Genomic DNA, 22,814 nt, shown 5'->3' with positions numbered 1-22,814 from the left:
AATATAAAAATTTTAAATTTTAATTTTAAATATTAATAAAATAATTTTAGGACACAAAAATATATAAATAAAAAAACGAGAGGGAGAAAGTATGATTATAAATATATTAATTCTTCACTTTTTCTTGAAAAAAGAAGTTTAGATCATAGCTATTCATATTTCTTCTCTTTTTCAGCTAAAAAAAATTACTTCAACATTTAGGAGTTAGGATTAAACTAAAAAATTACAAATACTTAGAATTGAAATTAAAAAAAAAAAAAACCACAAACACAAATTTATGATTAAAGTGTAACTGTCCACATACCACATAGCAAAAAGAACTCCACACACCTTCAAAGTTCATGTTCCAAGTAAGAACTAAAAACAACAAAAACCACTAATAAGTTGATATGGAGACAAACGAAAATAAAAACCACAACCATCACCTTCATCTTGACCTTGAACTTAGCCTCTGATTTCCGGACCCTTTTTCGATGCTTTTGAAATTAATACACCAAAGTAAGCAAACAAACTTCTGTTCAAGTGAATTTCAACAAAATCAACCTGGTAATGAAGTTCTTTAGCCTTGTTCACTGTAGCTCCCCACTTAAACAACGTAGCCAAGTTGAGTTGCTCAGGTTGCAGACTTTCCATCTCTTTGAGGTTGTTGAAGAGAAGAGCTAGAATATTGGCATCTGCAAAATCAGTAGCTTCACCACGATGGTCTTCCAATTTGCGAGCAACAAGTTTTAGGTAGTGTGGAAGATCATTCAATTCGGCAGTCTTTATTTCATCTTCCAAACCTTGGAAATTTGAAACATCCACTTTGTTCTTGTCCTTGGCAAAAAGCTTCTTTTCACGAGTTCGCCAACTTCCTTGATCAACAGTAGGCTCGTTAGCTGCAGTTTTCTCCCAGAAAAGCCATGGAAATGCCGAAGAAAGCTAACACAGCAAACATGGAAGAAGACCCACATAAGCATTAAGCATATATATATATATAATTCATTGTCAGTCGGAGCTTTTAGATTCCACCAACAAAGTTAACATGATAATTTGTGCAATGGAAGTAAATATCATACCTCTTCTCTTAGAGTATCCACGCTAACCCCCTGAAATTTAAGAGAAAATAAATAAATCATCGACATTACAAGCTGTAAACAGGGACAAGTCTAAGACCGATGACTTGAAACACTGAAGCCAGATAATCCAGAAAACACAGAGGCAAGAGAGGTGGATGCAGGACAAATCAAGCAAGATGCTTTTTCAACGAAAAGAGAGAAGGCGTTTTCAATGAATCTATTCTCCAGATTTCAGCGAGAGTTGTAGCAATAGATCCCATTTTGAATATAATATATATGGTACAATGAATTCATTGAGTTGTTTCTCTTTTTCGTTTCTGCCCATTCTAATTAGCTATACAGGTGGAAGATTGCCAGTGTCACTGCCCCTTCTTTTTGTTGTTTGTGCTATTTTTTGTTTTCACGAGAGACAATAAGTTTAGCAATAAAACTTATGTTATAAAACTTGTGCTATAAAACGCATAACGTGAAACTTATGTAGTCTTGCCGGCCACTACTGGAAATGGAAAGGCAGGATTAGAACCCGATCAGTTTCATTTGAGCACGCCCGACCTCCAGTCGCCTGTGACAGCCCACCTTGCACCATATGTACTTCATGCTATCCATGGTAACTTGAAACCGTACAAAGTAGTTGAGTGATTGCCGGTCATCCTGGTGTCAGAAAGAATACCCTACTCTTGCAGGTACAAAGTTTATAGCACTTGAGTTTATTGTGCTTCACTCATTATGTTGCTCTTATCTTTTTTTAAAAGAAAACTCTTCTATAATCAATTCATATTAGTATTTTTTTTATTCGATATAGTTATCTTATAATGCTAAATTCACTTCTTACTTGAAAGATGGTTGCCCTAACTGCTTCTATAGCATATGTCTCTCTAGAGGTAGTTTTCATGACATCTATATGTCTCATACTGGTTTATCATCATGCTGAACGTCTAAGTTTTGCTATGTTATAAATTGCACATATAGATATGGCATTTACCTTAGCACTTAAAGCAATATATGACAACATTAGTCGTCCCCAATAATATAGAAATTAAGAGGACTTCATTCACCTCCAATCTTAGAAACATAGTCGTTCCTAATAATGTTGAAGGAGCTTTAATTCTTTATTTTTTTAGAAGTACCCATATATAAACTGTTAGGAATAGTAACTCAAATCTCATAAAAGATTTATTTGATATTTGTTAGATATTATTTGATGGACAAGAATACTTACAGGAAATAAATTCTTAATAGACAAGTTTGTATGGTTATAAATAGGTGAAGTCTTTACAATGTTAGATATGAGAAAAAGATGTAAGACAGTTGTAAGATTTTTGTGAGATAAACACTTCATAAGAGTACTTGTGATTTACATCTTATGGGTGTGTATGTTTGAATGTTTGAGAATAGACTAAAGGAGATTGAGAGGTCCATATAAGTATGATGTATGGATGCAAATAAGTATGTATTTGTGTTGAAAGGGTACACATGAAAAGTGTTTATTTGGATTGAGAATACTCCATAAGACTAGAGGAGATTGAGCAAGTCTATGGGTATTAGTTATGAGTATTTGATTTGATTTGATGTATGTAATTTTTTACAACCAATGAATCTTATTTCTCATTCGTGGACATAGGTCAGTTGGACCGAACCACGATATATTATTGTCTCTTGTGTGTTTGATTAATTATTTGATTTCGCTTCCGCTGGTGTGATTGGTTTGAGACTTTTTAACCCAACAAATGGTATCAGAGTATGGTTCAAGATATGAAAAGAGGTAAACTTAGAATAGCTCGATTCAAGAAAGAAGTTCGAGTTTGTGTTTTAAAGATTGGTTTGCATGAAGCGTGAAGATACATAAAAGAAGATTGTAAGATTTTCATTGCAGGTGGAGCCAAATATGTCTAGTATAAAGATAGATGATTTGATAAAATTTGAGTTAAAGTGAAGATTGTTAGAAATAGTGACTCAAATCCCATAAAAAATTTATTTGAAATTTGTTAGATATTACTTAATGGACAAGAAAACTTGCAGGAGAAGAATTCTAAAAGGAAAGAGATTCTTAATAGACAAGTATGATTTGCAGAAGAAGAATTCTAAAAAGAAAGAGATGCTTAATAGATAAGTTTGTATGGTTATAAATATGTGAAGTCTTTACAAAGTTATGTATGAGAAAAAGATGTAAGAGAGTTATAGGATTTTGTAGAATAGACATCCCATAAGAGTATTGGGGATTTACGTCTTATGAGTGTATATGTTTGAATGTTTGGGAGTAAACTAAAGGAGATTGAGAAAGTTCACATAGATATGATGTATTGGTGCAAATGGGTATGTGTTTATGTTGAAAAGGTGCACATGAAAAGTGTTTGTTTGGGTTAAGAATACTCCGTAGGACTAGAAGATATTAAGATGATCCATGGGTATTAGTTATGAGTATTTGATTTGATTTGATTTGATGTAAGCTTGTAATTCTTTACAACTAGTGGATCTTACTTCTTATCATTTTACATTACCAAACTATCTCAAACGGCCCTTTCTTATCATTTCCTCAATTTAGACTAATTTTAATTTTTCTCGAATGTCCTCATTTCTGATTTTGTCTCTTCTAATCTTACTACACATTCATCTAAGCATCTTCATCTCAGTTACACTCATTTTCTTTTTATATTATTTTTTAACAATCCAACACTCAGTTTCATATAACAATGCAGATTTTATAGTTGGTTTATATAACTTTACCTCTAACTTTAAAGTCATGTTACGATTATCCCTAATTCTTTTAAAATCTGTAGTTCAAGGTGATTTATAAATGATAAACAATCATCTTATCGAAGGAATAATACTATAGGTTAAAAGGTAACACAGTATATCAATGGCAAGAAATCTGCATACCTCAGTTGTGATGATTTTTTCAAGGTTCTCTACTTTCGTAGTGTCCTGAAAAACCGAAAAGTTAGGATTAGAGATATCAAATAGTAACTACATTCAAATCAAATGAAATCAAAGTAGTAACTAGATTTAGAACTAAAAAAATTGAGTAAATTACAAAATTTTCATGTTTACTACAAGGATTTATAAAGGAGAGTGCCAAGGGGACCAAAATGAATCAATTTCTTTTGTTCATTCCTACCCGCTTATTGGTCTTGAAGATATTATTGCAAGATTCAAGAAAGAAGAGTAAGAGGAGAGCGAGGGAAGAAAAGGTACCTCTCGCCGTTTTTCAATTGACCTTTCTATCATCTTTTCTATTTCTTTCAATGTCTGCTTCATTTCATCTGTTACTTCCATCGTTGCTAGACCAGATCTCCTCTTCTTTCGTTCCTTGTCCTCCTCTTCCTTGATCTTCTTCTTTATGTTCTCGAGGTCAGTCCGCGGTGGCCATATCTTTTTGATTCGGTTGAGGGAATCAATTATTGGTTGATAGAGGTCAAGGACTTCGTTCTCCATCACGTACTTCATTAAACTTACACAAGAGTATAGGTCTGCCGTCTTGTCCTTCATTTATACAAACAAGAGTTAATAAAAACAAAACCATGGATGATGGATACAATAAAAATTAATTAATGTGAAATTTGCGAATTAAAATGCATTACAATCTTTATCTGTCGATTAACTCTGTCCCCGAGAATTTTTAGTATTTCCAAGGCAGAATGCTTCTTGAGAAGCTCTTCTACAGGCACTCCTTTTCCTTTTGGTTTTGGTGTTTGGGAAACTTCAGATGGTTCTCCAACATGGAAGGTGCTGGTGCAACTCCCTTTGATGCTTCTTCGTTTTGATAATTCGTTGGAATCTTGCTGTTTTCTTTTTATGGGGCTCAACTTTTTTTTGTTATGATTTGGCGACAGTAATGGTTGGCTCATGTCATTCTGTGCTTCAGATGTAGGACTCTTATCCGGAATTAGGTCCCTTTCGCAATCACCACCGGCACTAGGTCCCTTTGATGTAGCACTCTCATCCGGCACTAGGTTCATGTCATTCTGCGCTTCAGATGCAGAACTCTCATCCTGCACTTGGTCCCATTTGCAATCACCACCAGCACGGTTGAGGGGCGAACTATAATGGCAAATGCAGGTTCTTCACTGATGGGTATAGGAACTGCTACTGGTAATTCAAAGAGATCTTTAGCTTTTTATATTAAGGCTTTAAGATTTCAGGTTGTTTGTCTTATCACACATACTCTCCCATTCCTTTCTGAGCAAAAGGATACAAGGAAGAAGTAGGGAGAAAAGAGCAGCATAAAAAGTGAAAAATAGGGATTTCTCGGGCTTTTCCTCCTGGTTCATATATTGATGCGAGAATGTGGGCCACCATCATGTTACATGTTTCTCACCTCACCTGTGTTTTATAAATGCTAAAGATGGCACAAATTTGACCTTTTTTCTCTCAGAACTGAATGTGCAACAGCTACGAATTTAAATGCATGAAGTTTCTACCTCTTTTTTTTCCCTGTGACAAAAATTGAAGTGATGGTAGCTTGTCCATTTTCTTTCCTTCTTCCTTTTCTTGGCTGTACATATTGATGTTTTATCTTGAAAGAAACAAATTTTACACATCAAATGGCCGTTGCATCCGCGTGCCTTGACACCCAATCGAAGGAAAGGTCTTTGGCGCTGTTGAAGAAGGTGACGTATTCTGGAGGTGGCTGCGTCAGTCAACGACAGGGCTTGCAGCCTCAAAGCCTCCGGCCCGATTTTCTTTGAGGCTGTCGCTAACAACTGACAAGCCATGAGCTTGTAAAAAAAAAAAAAAAAATCAGCCAGGACCCCTTCAAAATAAAGAATGGGAATGCGACTGAGTTAAAGGAGGAAATTGGATACGCCCGATCGTCATCGTTTCTTCAGCTTCAGTCGCTCAGCGAATTGAAGAGGATCGAAAAGAGAAGACTCCGGTCCAGAGATGGAAGAGGAAAGCAGCATGCAGCAAGAAAGAGGCGCGAAATTTATTTATTCTTTTGGAATTTCGTATTTTCATTTTATAATCTTTCTATTTGAAATTTCTTTTAATAGTAAAATATATATTTCTCCTTCCGATGTTATTCATTTTCGCGAAAATTTTAAAAATTTATTTTAAATATATTAAAATTAAATTTTTAAAATTTTCGTGAAAATGAATAACATCGGAAGGAGGAATATATATTTTTAAAAATTTATTTTTAATATATTTAAAATTAAATTTTAATTTTTTTTATTAAGTTAAAATTTCATAATTTTTAATGTTAAAAAAATAATAAAATAAAATTTTAAATTTTAAATATTAAAAAAATAATTTTAAGACATCAAAAAAATATAAATAAAAAAAACGAGAGGGAGAGAGTATTATTATAAATATATTAATTGTTCATCTTTTGTTGAAAAAAGAAGTTTAAGATCATCGCTACTCATATTGCTTCTCTTTTTCAATTAAAAAATTGTTAGGATTAAACTAAAAAATTTCAAATACTTAGAATTGAAATTAAAAAAAAACACACACACATACACAAATTTATAAGGTGTAATTGTTCAAATACCAAAAAGTATTCCACAAACCTTCAAAGTTCATGTTCCAAAAAACATAAGAACTACAACAACAAAATCCATTAATAAGTTGTTACAAAGACAAACAAAAATAAAAATCACAAATCCAGCACAACCATATTGAAAATCATGTCCTTTGACCATCACCTTCATCTTGACCTTCAGTAGCTTCACCACGATGGCCTTCCAATTTGCGAGCAATAACTATTAGTAAGCGTGGAAGATCTTTCAAATCGGCAGCGTTTATTGCATCTTCCAAACCTTGGAAATTTGAAACAGCGACTTCGTTTTCACCAGTTTGCCAACTTCCTCGATCAACAGTAGGGTCGTTAGCCGCAGTTTCCGGGGGAAGAAGCCATGGAAATGCCGAAGAAAGCTAACACAGCAAACATGGAAGAAGACCCACATAAGCATTAAGCATATATATATATAATTCATTGTCAGTCGGAGCTTTTAGATTCCACCAACAAAGTTAACATGATAATTTGTGCAATGGAAGTAAATATCATACCGCTTCTCTTAGAGTATCCACGGTAACCCCCTGAAATTTAAGAGAAAATAAATAAATCATCGACATTACAAGCTGTAAACAGGGACAAGTCTAAGACTGATGACTTGAAACACTGAAGCCAGATAATCCAGAAAACACAGAGGCAAGAGAGGTGGATGCAGGGTAAATCAAGCAAGATGCTTTTTCAATGAAAAGAGAGAAGGCGTTTTCAATGAATCTATTCTCCAGATTTCAGCGAGAGTTGTAGCAATAGATCCCATTTTGAATATAATATATATGGTACAATGAATTCATTGAGTTGTTTCTCTTTTTCGTTTCTGCCCATTCTAATTAGCTATACAGGTGGAATATTGCCAGTGTCACTGCCCCTTCTTTTTGTTGTTTGAGCTTTTTTTTGTTTTCATGAGAGACAATAAGTTTAGCAATAAAACTTATGTTATAAAACTTGTGCTATAAAACGCATAACGTGAAACTTATGTAGTCTTGCTGGCGACTACTGGAAATGGAAAGGCAGGATTAGAACCCGATCAGTTTCATTTGAGCACGTCCGACCTCCAGTCGCCTGTGACAGCCCACCTTGCACCATATGTACTTCATGCTATCCATGGTAACTTGAAACCGTACAAAGTAGTTGAGTGATTGCCGGTCATCCTGCTGTCAGAAAGAATACCCTACTCTTGCAGGTACAAAGTTTATAGCACTTGAGTTTAATGTGCTTCACTCATTATGTTGCTCTTATCTTTTTTTAAAAGAAAACTCTTCTATAGTCAATTCATATTAGTATTTTTTTCATTCGATATAGCTATCTTATAATGCTAAATTCACTTCCTACTTGAAAGATGGTTGCCCTAACTGCTTCTACAGCATATGTCTCTCTAGAGGTAGTTTTCATGACATCTATATGTCTCATACTGGTTTATCATCATGCTGAACGTCTAAGTTTTGCTATGTTATAAATTGCACATATAGATAAGACATTTACCTTAGCACTTAAAGCAATATATGACAACATTAGTCGTCCCCAATAATATAGAAATTAAGAGGACTTCATTCACCTCCAATCTTAGAAACATAGTCGTTCCTAATAATGTTGAAGGAGCTTTAATTCTTTATTTTTTAGAAGTACCCATATCTAAACTGTTAGGAATAGTAACTCAAATCTCATAAAAGATTTATTTGAGATTTGTTAGATATTATTTAATGGACAATAATACTTGCAGAAGAAAAATTCTAAAAAGAAATGAATTCTTAATAGACAAGTTTGTATGATTATAAATAGGTAAAGTCTCTACAAGGTTAAATATGAGAAAAAGATGTAAGAAAGTTGTAGGGTTTTTGTGAGATAGACACCTCATAAGAGTACTTGGGATTTACATTTTATGGATGTGTATATTTGAATGTTTGGGAATAGACTAAAGGAGATTGAGAAGGTCCATATAAGTATAATGTATGCGTGCAAATGGGTATGTGTAAGTATGATGTATGGGTGCAAATGAGTATGTGTTTGTGTTGAAAGGGTACACATGAAAAGTGTTTGTTTGGGTTGAGAATACTCCATACGACTAGAGGAGATTGAGAAGGTCTATGGGTATTAGTTATGAGTATTTGATTTGATTTGATGTATGTTTGTAATTTTTTACAACTAATGAATCTTATTTCTCATTCGTGGACATAGGTAAGTCGGACCGAACCACGTTGAATTATTGTCTATTGTGTGTTTGATTGATTATTTTATTTCGCTTCCGCTGGTGTGATTGATTTGAGACTTTTTAGCCCAACAAGTGATATCAGAGCATAGTTCAAGACATGGAAAGAGGCACGCTTAGAGGAGCTCGATTCAAGGAAGAAGTTCGAGTTTGTGTTTTAAGGATTGGTTTGCGTGAAGCGTGAAGATACATAAAAGAAGATTGAAAGATTTTCATTGCAGGTGGAGCCAAGTATGTCTAGTATAAAGATAGATGATTTGATGAAATTTGAGTTAAGGTGAAGATTGTTAGGAATAATCACTCAAATCCCATAAAAAATTTATTTGAAATTTGTTAGATATTACTTAATGGATAAGCAAACTTGTAGAAGAAGAATTCTAAAAGGAAATGGATTCTTAATACACAAGTTTGATTTGCAGAAGAAGAATTCTAAAAAGAAAGAGATGCTTAATAGGTAAGTTTGTATGATTATAAATAGGTGAAGTCTCTACAAGGTTATATATGAGAAAAAGATGTAAGAAAATTATAGGATTTTGTAGAATAGACACCCCATAGGAGTATTGGAGATTTACGTCTTATGGGTGTATATGTTTGAATGTTTGGGAGTAGACTAAAGAAGATTGAGAAAGTTCACATAGATAGGATGTATGAGTGCAAATGAGTATGTGTTTATGTTGAAAAGGTGCACATGAGAAGTGTTTGTTTGAGTTAAGAATACTCCATAAGACTAGAAGAGATTAAGATGGTCTATGGGTATTAGTACGAGTATTTTATTTGATTTGATTTGATGTATGCTTGTAATTCTTTATAACTAGTGGATCTTACTTCTCATTTGTGGACGTAGGTCAGTTGAACCGAATCACGTTAAATTACTGTCTCTTATGTGTTTGATTGATCATTTAATTTCACTTCCGCTGGTGTGATTGCATTGAGACTTTTTAGCCAAACACAAACATGGATATGTTGGTTGAATGCAAGTTGGATACGGATATGTTTCTGGATGATATTGAAATAGAACTTCAATCATTCCTAGTAACATACCTAATAATGTTGAAGAAGGTTCCATCAATCATCCTTAAAAACTCTTTTTGACATATGCTTACATAGAATTAGAGATGTTTATCATCTTAAATCAGATAGTATTAATTTGAGGAATACTAACATCTCCAAAGAGATTCAAAACTCTTATGAGTTTTAGGACAATAATGTTCCTACAGGTTCAAAAATGAAAGACTAAAACACTAGAAGAACCCTTAAACTTAACTACTTTACTTAAATAAATCTTTATATTTTTATTGTATCTTAATAAGCTCTTTTTCTTTAATTTGTACCCAAGTAAGCGTTTATTTCAAACAAAAATGGATTTATATTAAGGGTTTATTTAGGTATAAATTAAAGATGAACTTATTTGGGTACAATAAAAATATAAAAACTTTTCTAAATAAAATGATTAAATTCAAAGATCTTTTTATTATTTTAGCAAGAACGAAAGTCGTGTTTGACGTTAAGGACGATTGGTGTGCAATTGTCTCTAATAATTTTAGGCACGTAATTTTTAAAATATGCTTAGCCGAATCAAGATGACCACAATCCTTTCCAAAAGTATAGGAACAATTTTGCAGCTTTCAAGGACAATCCTAATCGTCCCTATAACAACAATAACAAAGTCTCGTATCCCATAATTTTAGAGTTGGTTGAATGAAAAACCAAAAGAGAATCACGTTAGGTCATAATTTTGAATCTTCTTAGGCCATTTATTTTTATCCACAACATCTTTTTCTTCTATTTCCTTGACCCTCATATCATGTTTGATTACTTGCATCCACGTCTTTTGTGGTTTGCCCCTAAAAGTTTTGCTCTCTCATAAATCTAGAAGCTCACATGTCCTAATTGGTGTACAAATAGATTTACATTTTACATGGCCAAACCATCTCAAACGGCTTTCTCTTATCTTTTTCTCAATTTAGACTACTTCTAATTTTTCTCAAATCTCCTCATTTCTGATTTTGTTTCTTCTAAACTTACCACACATCCATCTAAGCATTCTCATATCAGCTACGCTCATTTTCTTTTCATATTGTTTTTTAATAGCCCAACACTCAGTTTCATATAACAATGCAGGTTTTATAGTTGATTTATATAACTCTACTTTTAACTTTAAAGACATGTTACGATTGTCTCTAATTCTTTTAAAATTTGCAGTGCAAGGTGATTCATAAATGATAAACGATCATCTTATTGAAGGAATAATACTATAGGTTAAAAGGTAACACAGTATATCAATGGCAAGAAATCTGCATACCTCAGTTGTGAAGATTTGCTCAAGGCTCTTTACTTTTGTAGATTCCTGAAAAACCCAAAAGTTAGGATTAGAGACATCAAATAGTAACTAGATTCAAATCAAATGAAATCAAAGTAGTAACTAGATTTAGAACTAAAAAAATTGAGTAAATTACAAAATTTTCATGTTTACTACAAGGATTTATAAAGGAGAGTGCCAAGGGGACCAAAATGAATCAATTTCTTTTGTTCATTCCTACCCGCTTGTTGGTCTTGAAGATATTATTGCAAGATTCAAGAAAAAAGAGTAAGAGGAGAGCGAGGGAAGAAAAGGTACCTCTCGCCGTTTTTCGATTGACCTTTCTATCATCTTTTCTATTTCTTTCAATGTCTGCTTCATTTCATCTGTTACTTCCATCGTTGCTACACCAACTCTCCTGGCCTCATTTTTCTTCTTTCGTTCTTTGTCCAACTCTTCCTTGATCTTCTTCTCTATGTTCTCGAGGTCAGTCCGTGGTGGCAATTTCTTTTGGATTCGGTTGAGGGAATCAAGTATTGGTTGATTGAGGTCAAGGACTTTGTTCTCCATCACGTACTTCATTAAACTTACACAAGAGTATAGGCCTGCCGTCTCGTCCTTCATTTATACAAACAAGAGTTAATAAAAACAAAACCATGGATGATGGATACAATAAAAATTAATTAATGTGAAATTTGCGAATTAAAATGCATTACAATCTTTATCTGTCGATTAACTCTGTCCCCGAGAATTTTTAGTACTTCCAAGGCAGAATGCTTCTTGAGAAGTTCTTCTACAGGCACTCCTTTTCCTTTTGGTTTTGGTTTTGGTGTTTGGGAAACTTCAGATGGTTCTCGAACATGGAAGGTGCTGGTGCAACGCCTTTTGATACTTGTTCGTTTTGATAATTCGTTGGAATCTTGCTGTTTTCTTTTTATGGGGCTCAACTTTTTTTTGTTATGATTTGGCGACGGTAATGGTTGGCTCCTGTCATTCAGTGCTTCAGATGTAGGACTCTTATCCGGAACTAGGTCCCTTTCGCAATCACCACCGGCACTAGGTCCCTTTGATGTAGCACTCTCATCCGGCACTAGGTTCATGTCATTCTGCGCTTCAGATGCAGAACTCTCATCCTGCAGTAGGTCCCTTTCGCAATCACCACCAGCACTGTTGAGGGGCGAGAGTGAATCAAAATAAGTGTCCTTGCTCGACATCGCGTTGCACGAATCTGGTATAAATTGCCAAGAAAAAGGTAACAAAAATTGTTCTTAGTAGTAAGTACTAACTAGTTAGATTTTGAGTAAGTAAACTCAGATCAGATCAGATCATTTAATGGGGATGGAAACATTGATCTTTGTTTTTCGAATTCGAAAAGGAAATAGGAAGAAGAAACAATTAGTCGACGACAGAGTTTGCAATTCACCAACACCATGTCCCAAAAGTATTAAAGAAACAATTAAAGCAAATTAATTTTGCAAATCAAAGCAAGATAGATGATTACTCACCGATTGGATCTCTCAAAGAGAAGAGATGGCGGCCGAAGAATAAAGAGAGAAATCAACCACTTCATTTGGAAGGCTTTACAACTCTCTAAACTAACTATATAGCCACAGAGTCGATCGAGTTTGCAGCCTCAGTCTAAATTCGAAGCGAGAGAAAATACTCCATTGTCGACAGTCAACATCACCGTTTGACCTGTAGTTAGTGAAATCGAGAGGAATGATTTGCTCGAGAGGAAGAATGGAAATGGAAAGAAATTTTGAGTAAAAATTTGTTAATTTAACAGTTCGTCTGTAAAGCAATAAAGTAAAAAGGTTACCTTGAATTTTAATTATTAAATTAATATATTTTTTATTTTTTATTTTTTTATTAAACAAAATCTAAGTGTGGAATGATCCGTTATTTACAAAAAAAAAAAAATCATAATATTTATGCAAAGAAAATAATAATAGTTATAATAAATTAAAATAATTATTTTAAAATATTACTTTTTAAAATTAAAGATAATAATATAAATATTAAATTAATTTAAAAATGAATAATTAGATAATTTTAAATTTTTATTTATAATTAAATATTATAATCAAATATAATATTTATTGATATAATTATTTCTGTACATAAATAATATGCAAAGTTGCTTAATTGTATAGTAATAATTAAATTTTACAAAAAATAATCATTTTCATATAATATAACTTCTTAAGAATTACATTTGACAAAAAAATCATTTTTATCTTGAAAAAAAAGTCTGATTAAAAAAAGAACATATACTAATAATAAAGCTGTTAAAAAAAAACCAAGTAATCCTCTTCCCACATCATAAAAATCCAAAAAAAAAAAAAAAATCTCTCATCAATTTTCTCATTCCATCTCAAAAAATCAAAAAACAAAAACCACCACATGCCACATGTTAAGTTTTAATGAAATAAATAGTAAAAATAATCTATATTTAATATTATTAATTCATTCAATAATTTTTATAAAACAATATCAAGTAAATTTGAAATTCAAAATTTAATACTTAAAGTCCATTCTCCTTCTTTAAAATGATAATCTCTTTTATATATAAAAAAAAACAAAAAAGGTATTATAGTAAATATTAATATATCTAATTTTTATGTATAACTAGATAAGTCCCCGCACTTACTATGGGTCAAAATTTTTTATTTTACCAGGTTTTATTGTTAAAAATGTGTTTAATTATATAAAAAATGAAAATTGGCAAAAGATATAAAAGAAATTAAGTGAAAGTGACATGCATATATTTAAACTGATCTCTTATTTTGAATTAATTTAATATATTTTTTATAAAAATGCTTTACATCAAATCAAGATGAATAAAACTCATATGATATTAATTATTTTATTATTTTTATTAATTAACTCATTTTATTATAAAATTAATCTAAATAAAAATGATTGAAAATAATAAAATCGAATTCGAATGTAATATCAACACATTTGCTAATTACAAAAGAAAAAATAAAAATATATATATTAAATAAACACATAATATATAATTAGTATCACGTAGATCTTAAAATATATATATATATATATAATTAAAATGGCAAAAAAAAATTTTTTATAAGTGAATCCTAAATATAAAAAAAAAATTAAAAATATATATTTTATAATTTTTTAAAAAATTTATTAAAAAATTTAAAAAATAAAGAAAAAAAATCTTAAAAATGACATGTGGTAATTAAAGGAAACAGGATTGTTGGACTGCACATCATTCAAATGTGCCCTAAAAAAATAAAATCTAAAGAAAATCATACTTAATTTTTTATTTAAAAAATAAAAAAGATAACAAGAAAAAATTTTGTTATATGCGAATGCTACACATAAATGTACAACCTTTTAAAAAAACTATTAGTTTTGTAAAAGAAAAAGTAAAAAATTTAAAAATTTAAAAAGAAAAAAAAGAAAAAAATTAACCACAACATGACACATGGCACTCTAAAAACCAATACTCAGTATAAAAGACAAAAATGGATAAGATTATATATAAATCTTTATCTTAAATAAAAGGTTAACTTCTATAACATTTAATGCTAGCTTGATTTTTTGTTCACTTGAATGATTACCTGAAAAAAATATAAAAATTAAAAAATAAATAAAATTTACTTTTATGTAATTTAATGATGATTAGTGATGACAACGAATCAAATAAATTTTTATTTATATTGAATCTGATTCGATTTTAAATATATAAAATTTAAATTTAATTTAATAAATATTTTTATTATCTTTATATTTGAATTCGATTTAATTTGATATTATATAAAATTATATTCGATTTAATCCGATATTATATAAAATCGTATTCGATCTAAAATTAATAAAATATTATTTTTAATATAAATATAAAATTAAAAATATATAAATAAATATATAAATAAATATAAAATTAAATAAATAATTAAAAATAAATTTTTTATATATATCGGATTAAATAAAGTTAAATTTATCTAATATTGACTCCAAATTTTTTTTTTGTGTCATTTAATCAGACTCGATCAGATACTCAACCTTTTAAAAAAAATCGATCTTAAAAAGTTAAATCGGATCAAAATTCATAAATTTTGAATACTTTTACCGTCTTTAATGATGACTTGGAAAAATATTGAAAATTAAATTTTTTTTATTTTTTTCTATTTCCTTTCATTTTTCACTCTTAATCTTCAACGTATGGTCATTCCTGTCACCATCTGATTGGACCAAGTTAGCTGATGTCGTATGCGAAAACTTGTTGGAGCCACTTGAAAGGAGCCACTTGGAGCCGTTTGGATATCAAAGCTGTGGTATGATTGTCTACTTTTTTTCATCGGAGAATTTAGCTTCAGTTGAAAAAACGCACCGAACTTCAAAGTTTTTTTTTTCATCCTTTATTTTATATTACAAATATAAAAATATCCTTATATTTTTATTTTTTATTTAAAGATTATAAAGTAAATTTATTAATTTATTATAATAAACAAGTTTTATTTATTATATAATAAATTAATATATAAATAAAATTCTAATTAATTTTATAAATATTAAATAATTTAAAATTTTTGTTAATATAATTTATATTCTAATGTTTTTAATAATTTTTTTTAAATTTTATCGTCATCATTATTTTTACATTTAAATACATATTTTATTAATTTTAATTTTATAAATATAATATTTAATCTCATCATCATAATAAATAATTTTATTTTTATTTTTATTTTTAATTTTATTAAAATTAATCTTATCGTTCGTCTAAATAAATATGACCTCGCAAAATAATGGCTGAAAAGGAGTCATAGTGGGAACAGAAGGAGAGGGAGAAGGAATGGAAAAAAAAAAAAATATTTTGGATTACCTCAGCAAGCCCGGTCAGCAGTAGTAAAAAAAAATGAAAACTTTGGACTTGGTGTGGGTTGTCGACAACTTGGGATTTTTTGGGGTGTTAAAAAATAGAAACTTCTCTCCACTTCACAGGAAAGGTCTAAATCATTTCGCAATTCTTGGACAGGAAAAACTCAACTTTTCTTGGGCCCTCGTTAGAAAAAAGGAATACGAAAGAAACAAGGGTTTAAGCATTTTAAGGGACCAGAAATTCACTGCCACTTAATCCCTGGCCGATAAGGGTCCTATTCATTAATCGCATTAATTCATGTCTTTCCTTTTCCCTTTTTTTTTGGAGTACTACCTTTTTGTTGGTAACATCGGGTTTTATTTTTTACTTTTTTTACTTAAATTTTTTTTTTTTATCAACAATAACCTGACAAAACAAATCGCATAGCCAAAAAAGAGAGTCTCAAGCCCTGAAATCAACTAAAAAAAAAAAAAAAAACTTCTGCCATTTCACCCCATTTCCACTCCCTTTTGGGCTTTAGCACCCAAATGCCTTTGGGGAACTTCGCTGTTTCTGTTACCTTCGACTCTGCATCTCTTTCAGGTTTTCTCTTTTCCTCTTTCTCTTTAAAACCCAGATGTCATTTTCTCTTTTGATGCATTTTCTCTTGTTTATACAATTTTTTCTTTTAATTTCTGATTTTGCGTTTTTATCTGCAAGATTGGACTTTCTGTTGTGAATTGTGTGAATCTTGTTCCTGTACTTTAAAGTTGAAGCATTTTGGGTAGTTTGTATTTTTTTTTTAATTTCTGAATGTATTTTGCAAACTTGTTTGATGTTATGCTTCATAGTTTATAAGTTTTTTGTTCTCTTTAATTTAAAAAGTTAATGGGTTTTTCTAAAATATTTTGGAATATAGTTTTGATTTTATTCTGTGTTTTATGCAGGTATTGAAAGAAAATTTGAGTGTGCAACTTTAAGTTAAGCTATTTTGGACTTTAAATTTTCTGGCTTCTATAATAGCGTAATTAAATCTGATTCTTAGTGCTGCTTTTCACATGGCGACTGCTATATCGCCCTATTTTACACCTTCAGATAGTAGATCAATGGCGGTACTTAATGTTCTTGGAGGGAGAGTGGTAATGGAGAATCCTCTAGGGAGAGGTAGCTACCTTAAAATGTGTGGTAGGAAAAGTGGGTTTTCAAGTGCTAGCCAAAGGTCTATGATGACTCGCTTTAGATGCTCTGCCAACTCTCATAGTGTCAGCCGTATCAAAATAAAGACCCTTTTCTGAATCTGCATCCTGAAGTTTCAATGCTTAGAGGTGAAGGGAACAATACAATAACCAACCCAAGAAAGGATAGTTCTAGTGGAAGTGTCACTGAGAGCTTACGAGACATGTCTGGTTCAGGTAATTATAATGAAGCTAAGATCAAAGTTATTGGTGTTGGAGGTGGTGGATCAAATGCTGTTAATCGCATGATAGAGAGCTCAATGAAGGGTGTAGAGTTCTGGATTGTTAACACTGATGTTCAAGCCATGAAAATGTCACCTGTCTTTCCTGAGCATTGGTCAGGAGCTAACTAGGGGTCTAGGTGCTGGTGGGAACCCAGAGATTGGCATGAATGCTGCCAAAGAAAGCAAAGGGTCAATAGAAGAGGCTCTTTGTGGTGCTGATATGGTTTTTGTTACTGTAAGTTCTCATCCATCTCCAATTTTAATCATTTGCGTAGAATTTGATTATTGCTATTATTATTAATCTGATTTCATGAGTGTCTTGGATCTAAACTGTCTCTGTTTCTATGCTTTTATTTAAAATTAGTATTTCTATGAAAAAATATTACAAACAATAACACACGAAAACAAGCAAAATATGCTATGCTACAAGAAAAATAGTTTTATGTTCTGTTTATTATTACTAACTAGACCCCTCTAGGAGACTGGTCAAGGATATTTGTCAAAGAAAGTGTTTGAATCCTCCTATTTATAGCAAATATTCATTGGTCATAAAATAAACACAACTAATCTCGCTAATGATATGTGGTTTCTTGTTTCATGAAACCTATTCAATCAATTGAATGGTTAATGAGTTATGTGCAAAGTCTATAGTGTCAAGGAGTGGTAAAAATTATGTATTATTTCAGTGACAGCAAGCTCGACTTGTTATTACATGCGAAGCATCAGATGTGTGTTATTAGCCATTTAAGTTAAAACTCCATAATATTTGTCCTAGTGTTTGTTTTGTCTTCTATTTGATGATTCATGAACTAATTTAATTCATGGTTAATTTTTGTCCTTGATACTTTTGTTCTTTAAATTGCCAGTGGTTAAACCATTTTTGTTCTGCTGATGTTGCACATGGCTCTGATAGATTGATATTTGCCAAGTTAAAAATTAGGGTTAGATCAAAGGATCTAGGATTTCTTTCGCCTTCTAGTATCGTTCTTTAAAATTTTACCCAGGACTTCAAGTTTGCTTTTGCAGGCTGGAATGGGTGGAGGGAGTGGAACTGGTGGAGCTCCTGTAATTGCAGGGTTGCAAAGTCCATGGGTATATTAACTGTTGGTATTGTCACTACCCCTTTTTCTTTTGAGGGAAGAAGGAGGGCTGTTCAAGCACAGGAAGGCATTGCAGCTCTGAGAGAGAATGTTGACACACTAATTGTTATTCCAAATGACAAGTTGTTGACTGCTGTTTCCCAGTCTACTCCAGTAACAGAAGCATTTAATCTGGCTGATGATATTCTTCGACAAGGTGTTCGTGGTATCTCTGATATAATTATGGTATGGGATGCTTCTAGAAACTATTGGAAACCTCCTAATCTAACTATGTAGTTTCATGATTGAGTTGAAACCCAAATACTTAGACAAAAGATATATAACCATAATGTCATTTTCTTTCCTTCTCCTCACATAGTCCTTGAAAATTGAGACTCTCCTTCCAATATTGTTGACAATTGTATGGGATTTTTTTTTTTTTTATATGTTACAATCAATCAGTGATAGGAACATTTGTGCACCTTAAATTTCCCTAATTTATTAGATGGCAAGGATGAACTAATAGTTTAGTTCTGCCTTTATTGTGTCTTTTCCCCCCTTTCAGTATGAAGTTTTTGATTTGTAGGCTTTGGATGGAAAAAACTGGTGTGTCCATTTATTCCCTTTGTCAGTATAATTCTTGGGGGCTGCACTTTTTGATGAAATTTTTAGATCCTTTTTCTTGTAAATAATAACTATGATTCATTATCAAGCATGATCTTTATTCCAAGGTCTCCTATATTTTCCAAGGTCCATATTTTATTAAACCAAAGTGGTAGTAAGTGTCTTTGTATCTTAGATAGTTGGGATAACTTTGGTCATTGGAGCTTCTAAATTCCATTAATACCAGAGCTCTGGAATGGAACCATGGAACCTGTAAAAGGCAGTATATTTGCTTGACCAGCAATTCATATCTGTAATGCTTTGGGTAGTGCAAAGTTTGAAGTATTATGAACTTGGGACCATACTTGTACACTCTAATTGGTTGTGAGTTTCCTGATTGCAGATTCCAGGGCTAGTCAATGTGGATTTTGCTGATGTGCGAACTATAATGGCAAATGCAGGTTCTTCACTGATGGGTATAGGAACTGCTACTGGTAATTCAAAGAGATCTTTAGCTTTTCCTATCAAGGCTTTAAGATTTCAGGTTGTTTGTCTTATCACACATACTCTCCCATTCCTTTCTGAGCAAAAGGATATAAGGAAGAAGTAGGGAGAAAAGAGCAGCATAAAAAGTGAAAAAAAATAGGGGTTTCTCGGGCTTTACCTTCTGGTTCATATATTGATGCGAGAATGTGGGCCACCATCATGTTACATGTTTCTCACCTCACCTGTGTTTTATAAATGCTAAAGATGGCACAAATTTGACCTTTTTTCTCTCAGAACTGAATGTGCAACAGCTACGAATTTAAATGCATGAAGTTTCTACCTCTTTTTTTTCCCTGTGACAAAAATTGAAGTGATGGTAGCTTGTCCATTTTCTTTCCTTCTTCCTTTTCTTGGCTGTACATATTGATGTTTTATCTTGAAAGAAACAAATTTTACACATCATATGGCCTGATATCTCTTCTTATCGTGATGCTTTGGTTTATTAATTGGTAATTCAGTTTTTTAAATTGCCTTTTCATTGACAAGTCACTTGGTTGCAGATTCGTTATTATGCTCTAATTGTTTTCTTCTGGTTTGTAGGGAAAACAAGGGCAAGAGATGCTGCACTAAATGCTATCCAATCACCTTTGTTAGATCTTGGTATAGAAAGGGCTACTGGAATTGTGTGGAACATAACTGGTGGAAGTGATTTAACCTTGTTTGAGGTAACCCTCTGTCTCTAATTCCCCCTGCATCTGTGTGTTAGGGTGGGTGTGCTGGCAATATGTACATTATTTATACTATCTAGCTATACCTTTTTTTCCTATATCTAGTGCTCCAAATTATTGGTTATATGTGAGTGGAACCCTTCCAAGTAAGAGAAGAGTTATTGAAGCCTGAGCAGCCCCACCATATCTGAAATGTGCATACTCCTTTTTAGAGAGGAACCAATTGTAGGAAATGTCACACCTCCAGCCACTGATTACTTCTGAAATATGTTTCAATTTTGAGTTCTTGTAAGCCTACTGTTTTCTCAATATCTTTGTGCCTAGATTGTGGGAATGTCTCCACAGTGTTGTTATATTTTTTCTGTCCTGATGCATGATTGACCCTCCAGCAACTTAAGTTAACACCTATCCTCCCCCCCAACACGCATGCACGCACGCACCAATAACACAAATTGTCTGCATGGTGACTGAAATATTGTACACCGGAGACCTTGATTATCTTGAATGTTCCCCTTGTTTAGCATATGCCTTCATATTTTTTTTTCCATCTCATTTAATAATTTCTGTAGGTTAATGCTGCGGCTGAGGTTATATATGTGGAGTATACCGTACTCCACTTCTACTCATTAAATCAGCTGGCAAAAATTGCTATAAAAGTTCACCTGGTTTGCGGATAAATGTTTCCTCCTAGTTTATTTGAGTGGTGAATTAAGGAGCTCCCTCGAATCAAGTAGGTTAGTTCAATACCTATCTTATTACACGGTTTTTGAAATCCCATGTAACACCTTGTTTAGCAGCTCCACCACTACTACAAGATGTTGTCATGAAAGACTCGCCACATCCACACTGCCTTTTAGAGTGTGGATTGATAAAAACGAACTCAAGACCTGTATAGAAAGAATAGAATACAAATTAAAACAGGAAAAAAATCAACAAATACAAGCCAGTTTCTGTAACACAAAGCATTTAAATTCATGCAAGCACATATCAAATAAAGTTAAACGTTGCTAACATCAAAGCTCCCTACATGCTGGATGTTTCCACGTGCAACATCACCTTTTATCCAGTTAAAGACCCTCTAAAGAAAAAAAAATTATTCCCACAACAACCACCTAAGTTTATAAATTATTTGATAATCCAACAAAAGCAATCTCTACCTCACGTTAACATACGTGCAAAAAGAAATGTTGCTTTACTACAGTATGGTATCAGCCAACTAAATTGTTTAAGAAGGGTAACAGGGGGGAAGCGGACAGCATCAGCAGTCTGCTATAAAGCATTTGAATTGGAGACACACACATGTGTGTGTGCAAACTCAGAGAGAGAGAGAGAGGATAATAACCTAGTTAGATGAAGACAGAAGCATTAGCAATGTAAATGTGAGAAAATGTGCAATAGTTGGCCGAGTAAGCAGGAATGTGATAGTGGCTAGGGATCAGCATTCTCGTCTAAGAGAGAATAATGAGAAACAATAAGAACATTGCAGTGAAGGGGGAGATGGTGACCGGTAGAGTGCCCATAATATGCATCCATGTTATCTATGAACTTGGAAATATCGTGACAATAGACAGGTAGAACCAAAGAGGTGACAACGGTCGAAATATAATGAATTTGGAAAATGTCATGGTGCACAACTGAAACCCAAATTGAAAATTTTCATGTAATGTTCAAGTAAAAAGTTTCGGTTCCGGTTTCCAGCTGGGAAGAAAACACAAACACAACCAAATGGTACCTTTTCATGACTCTTGATTGGCCAAAAGCAAGTGCTTTAAATCTAATTTATATTTCTCAACTTACTAATCACCACTAATTTATCATATAAAGACACAATATTTGGTAACCAAATTGAAATAAAACTACTAAAAGATTAAATCTTTAGGTACCTGAGTTTATCATCTACAAAATCCATCTTGGTTCCAATCACATGCATCAAACCTTTTGGATCAAATAGTATTTTCACGCCCTTGTCCTCAACCAATTCATCAAATTTTCCTTTCTCATCTATCTGCCAATTCCATAAAACAAAATTCAATATTAATTCATTTCCAAAGTAAAGATAAAAAATATTAAAACAGGATGCGAACCGGCGTTATTCAGGGTATAGGATAAGCCGTTGCATCAGCGAGCCTTGACACCCAATCGAAGGAAAGGTCTTTGGCGCTGTTGAAGAAGGTGACGAATTCTGGAGCCGGCTGCGTCGGTCAACGACAGGGTTTGCCGCCTCACAGCCTCCAGCTCGATTTTCTTTGCGGCTGTCGCTCACAACCGAGAAGCCACGGGTTTGTAAAAAATTAAAAAAAAATCAGCCAGGACATTCAAAATGAAGAATGGGAATGGGACTGAATTAAAGGAGGAAATTGGATACGCCCTGTCGTCATTGTTTCTTCAGCTTCAGTCGCGGAGCAAATTGAAGAGGATCGAAAAGACAAGACTCCTGAGATTGAAGAGGAAAGAAGGCGATGGCAAGAAAGGGATGCGAAATTTATTTATTTATTTATTTATTTTGGAATTTCGTTTTTTTTTTTTTAATTTTTTTATTTATATAACCTT

General features: G+C 32.5%; 2 protein-coding genes, 1 long non-coding RNA gene and 1 pseudogene across 4 annotated transcripts; 1 reads left to right on the top strand and 3 right to left on the bottom strand.

Annotated features, from left to right (window-relative positions):
- Positions 1–92: 92 nt before the first annotated feature.
- On the bottom strand, positions 93–5,357 carry LOC149520282 (uncharacterized). Its single transcript, XM_089740912.1, has 6 exons — positions 5,221–5,357; positions 4,637–5,096; positions 4,251–4,538; positions 3,936–3,980; positions 1,059–1,088; positions 93–921 (listed from the first exon to the last, which is right to left on the bottom strand). Exons 1-6 carry the CDS (start codon positions 5,355–5,357, stop codon positions 445–447), a joined length of 1,437 nt encoding a protein of 478 aa, XP_089597038.1. The 3' UTR covers positions 93–444.
- Positions 5,358–6,515: 1,158 nt separating this feature from the next.
- LOC149520281 (uncharacterized) lies at positions 6,516–12,793 on the bottom strand. Its single transcript, XM_089759282.1, has 6 exons — positions 12,578–12,793; positions 11,789–12,300; positions 11,391–11,690; positions 11,076–11,120; positions 7,068–7,097; positions 6,516–6,932 (listed from the first exon to the last, which is right to left on the bottom strand). Exons 2-6 carry the CDS (start codon positions 12,284–12,286, stop codon positions 6,684–6,686), a joined length of 1,122 nt encoding a protein of 373 aa, XP_089615408.1. The 5' UTR covers positions 12,287–12,300; positions 12,578–12,793; the 3' UTR covers positions 6,516–6,683.
- A 3,383-nt stretch (positions 12,794–16,176) lies between these two features.
- Positions 16,177–20,970, top strand: LOC149520280 (cell division protein FtsZ homolog 2-1, chloroplastic-like; annotated as a pseudogene). Its single transcript, XR_016341443.1, has 6 exons — positions 16,177–16,512; positions 16,857–17,603; positions 18,395–18,693; positions 19,454–19,544; positions 20,137–20,261; positions 20,834–20,970. The product of XR_016341443.1 is annotated as a cell division protein FtsZ homolog 2-1, chloroplastic-like (transcript).
- LOC149520279 (uncharacterized) lies at positions 20,848–22,777 on the bottom strand. Its single transcript, XR_016341444.1, has 3 exons — positions 22,349–22,777; positions 22,148–22,269; positions 20,848–21,151 (listed from the first exon to the last, which is right to left on the bottom strand). It is a non-coding gene; the product is annotated as an uncharacterized LOC149520279 (long non-coding RNA).
- Positions 22,778–22,814: the final 37 nt, after the last annotated feature.

This window comes from Durio zibethinus, chromosome 1, assembly GCF_047325235.1.
Source record: "Durio zibethinus cultivar Kanyao isolate XHJ-2024 chromosome 1, ASM4732523v1, whole genome shotgun sequence".
NCBI lineage: Eukaryota > Viridiplantae > Streptophyta > Magnoliopsida > Malvales > Malvaceae > Durio > Durio zibethinus.
Note: the sequence above shows the minus strand (reverse complement) of the source record. Positions and strands in the feature narration are given on the sequence as shown.

Coding starts and splice junctions, on each gene's coding strand:
- LOC149520282 (XM_089740912.1), bottom strand. CDS start 5,357: ATGATGGTGGCCCACATTCTCGCATCAATATATGAACCAGGAGGAAAA. Junction 3,981..4,250: donor CAATTGAAAAACGGCGAGAG/GTACCTTTTCTT, acceptor TCGGTTTTTCAG/GACACTACGAAAGTAGAGAA. Junction 922..1,058: donor TGGATACTCTAAGAGAAGAG/GTATGATATTTA, acceptor TTGCTGTGTTAG/CTTTCTTCGGCATTTCCATG.
- LOC149520281 (XM_089759282.1), bottom strand. CDS start 12,286: ATGTCGAGCAAGGACACTTATTTTGATTCACTCTCGCCCCTCAACAGT. Junction 11,121..11,390: donor CAATCGAAAAACGGCGAGAG/GTACCTTTTCTT, acceptor TGGGTTTTTCAG/GAATCTACAAAAGTAAAGAG. Junction 7,098..11,075: donor AGCAAATCTTCACAACTGAG/GTATGCAGATTT, acceptor CTTAAATTTCAG/GGGGTTACCGTGGATACTCT.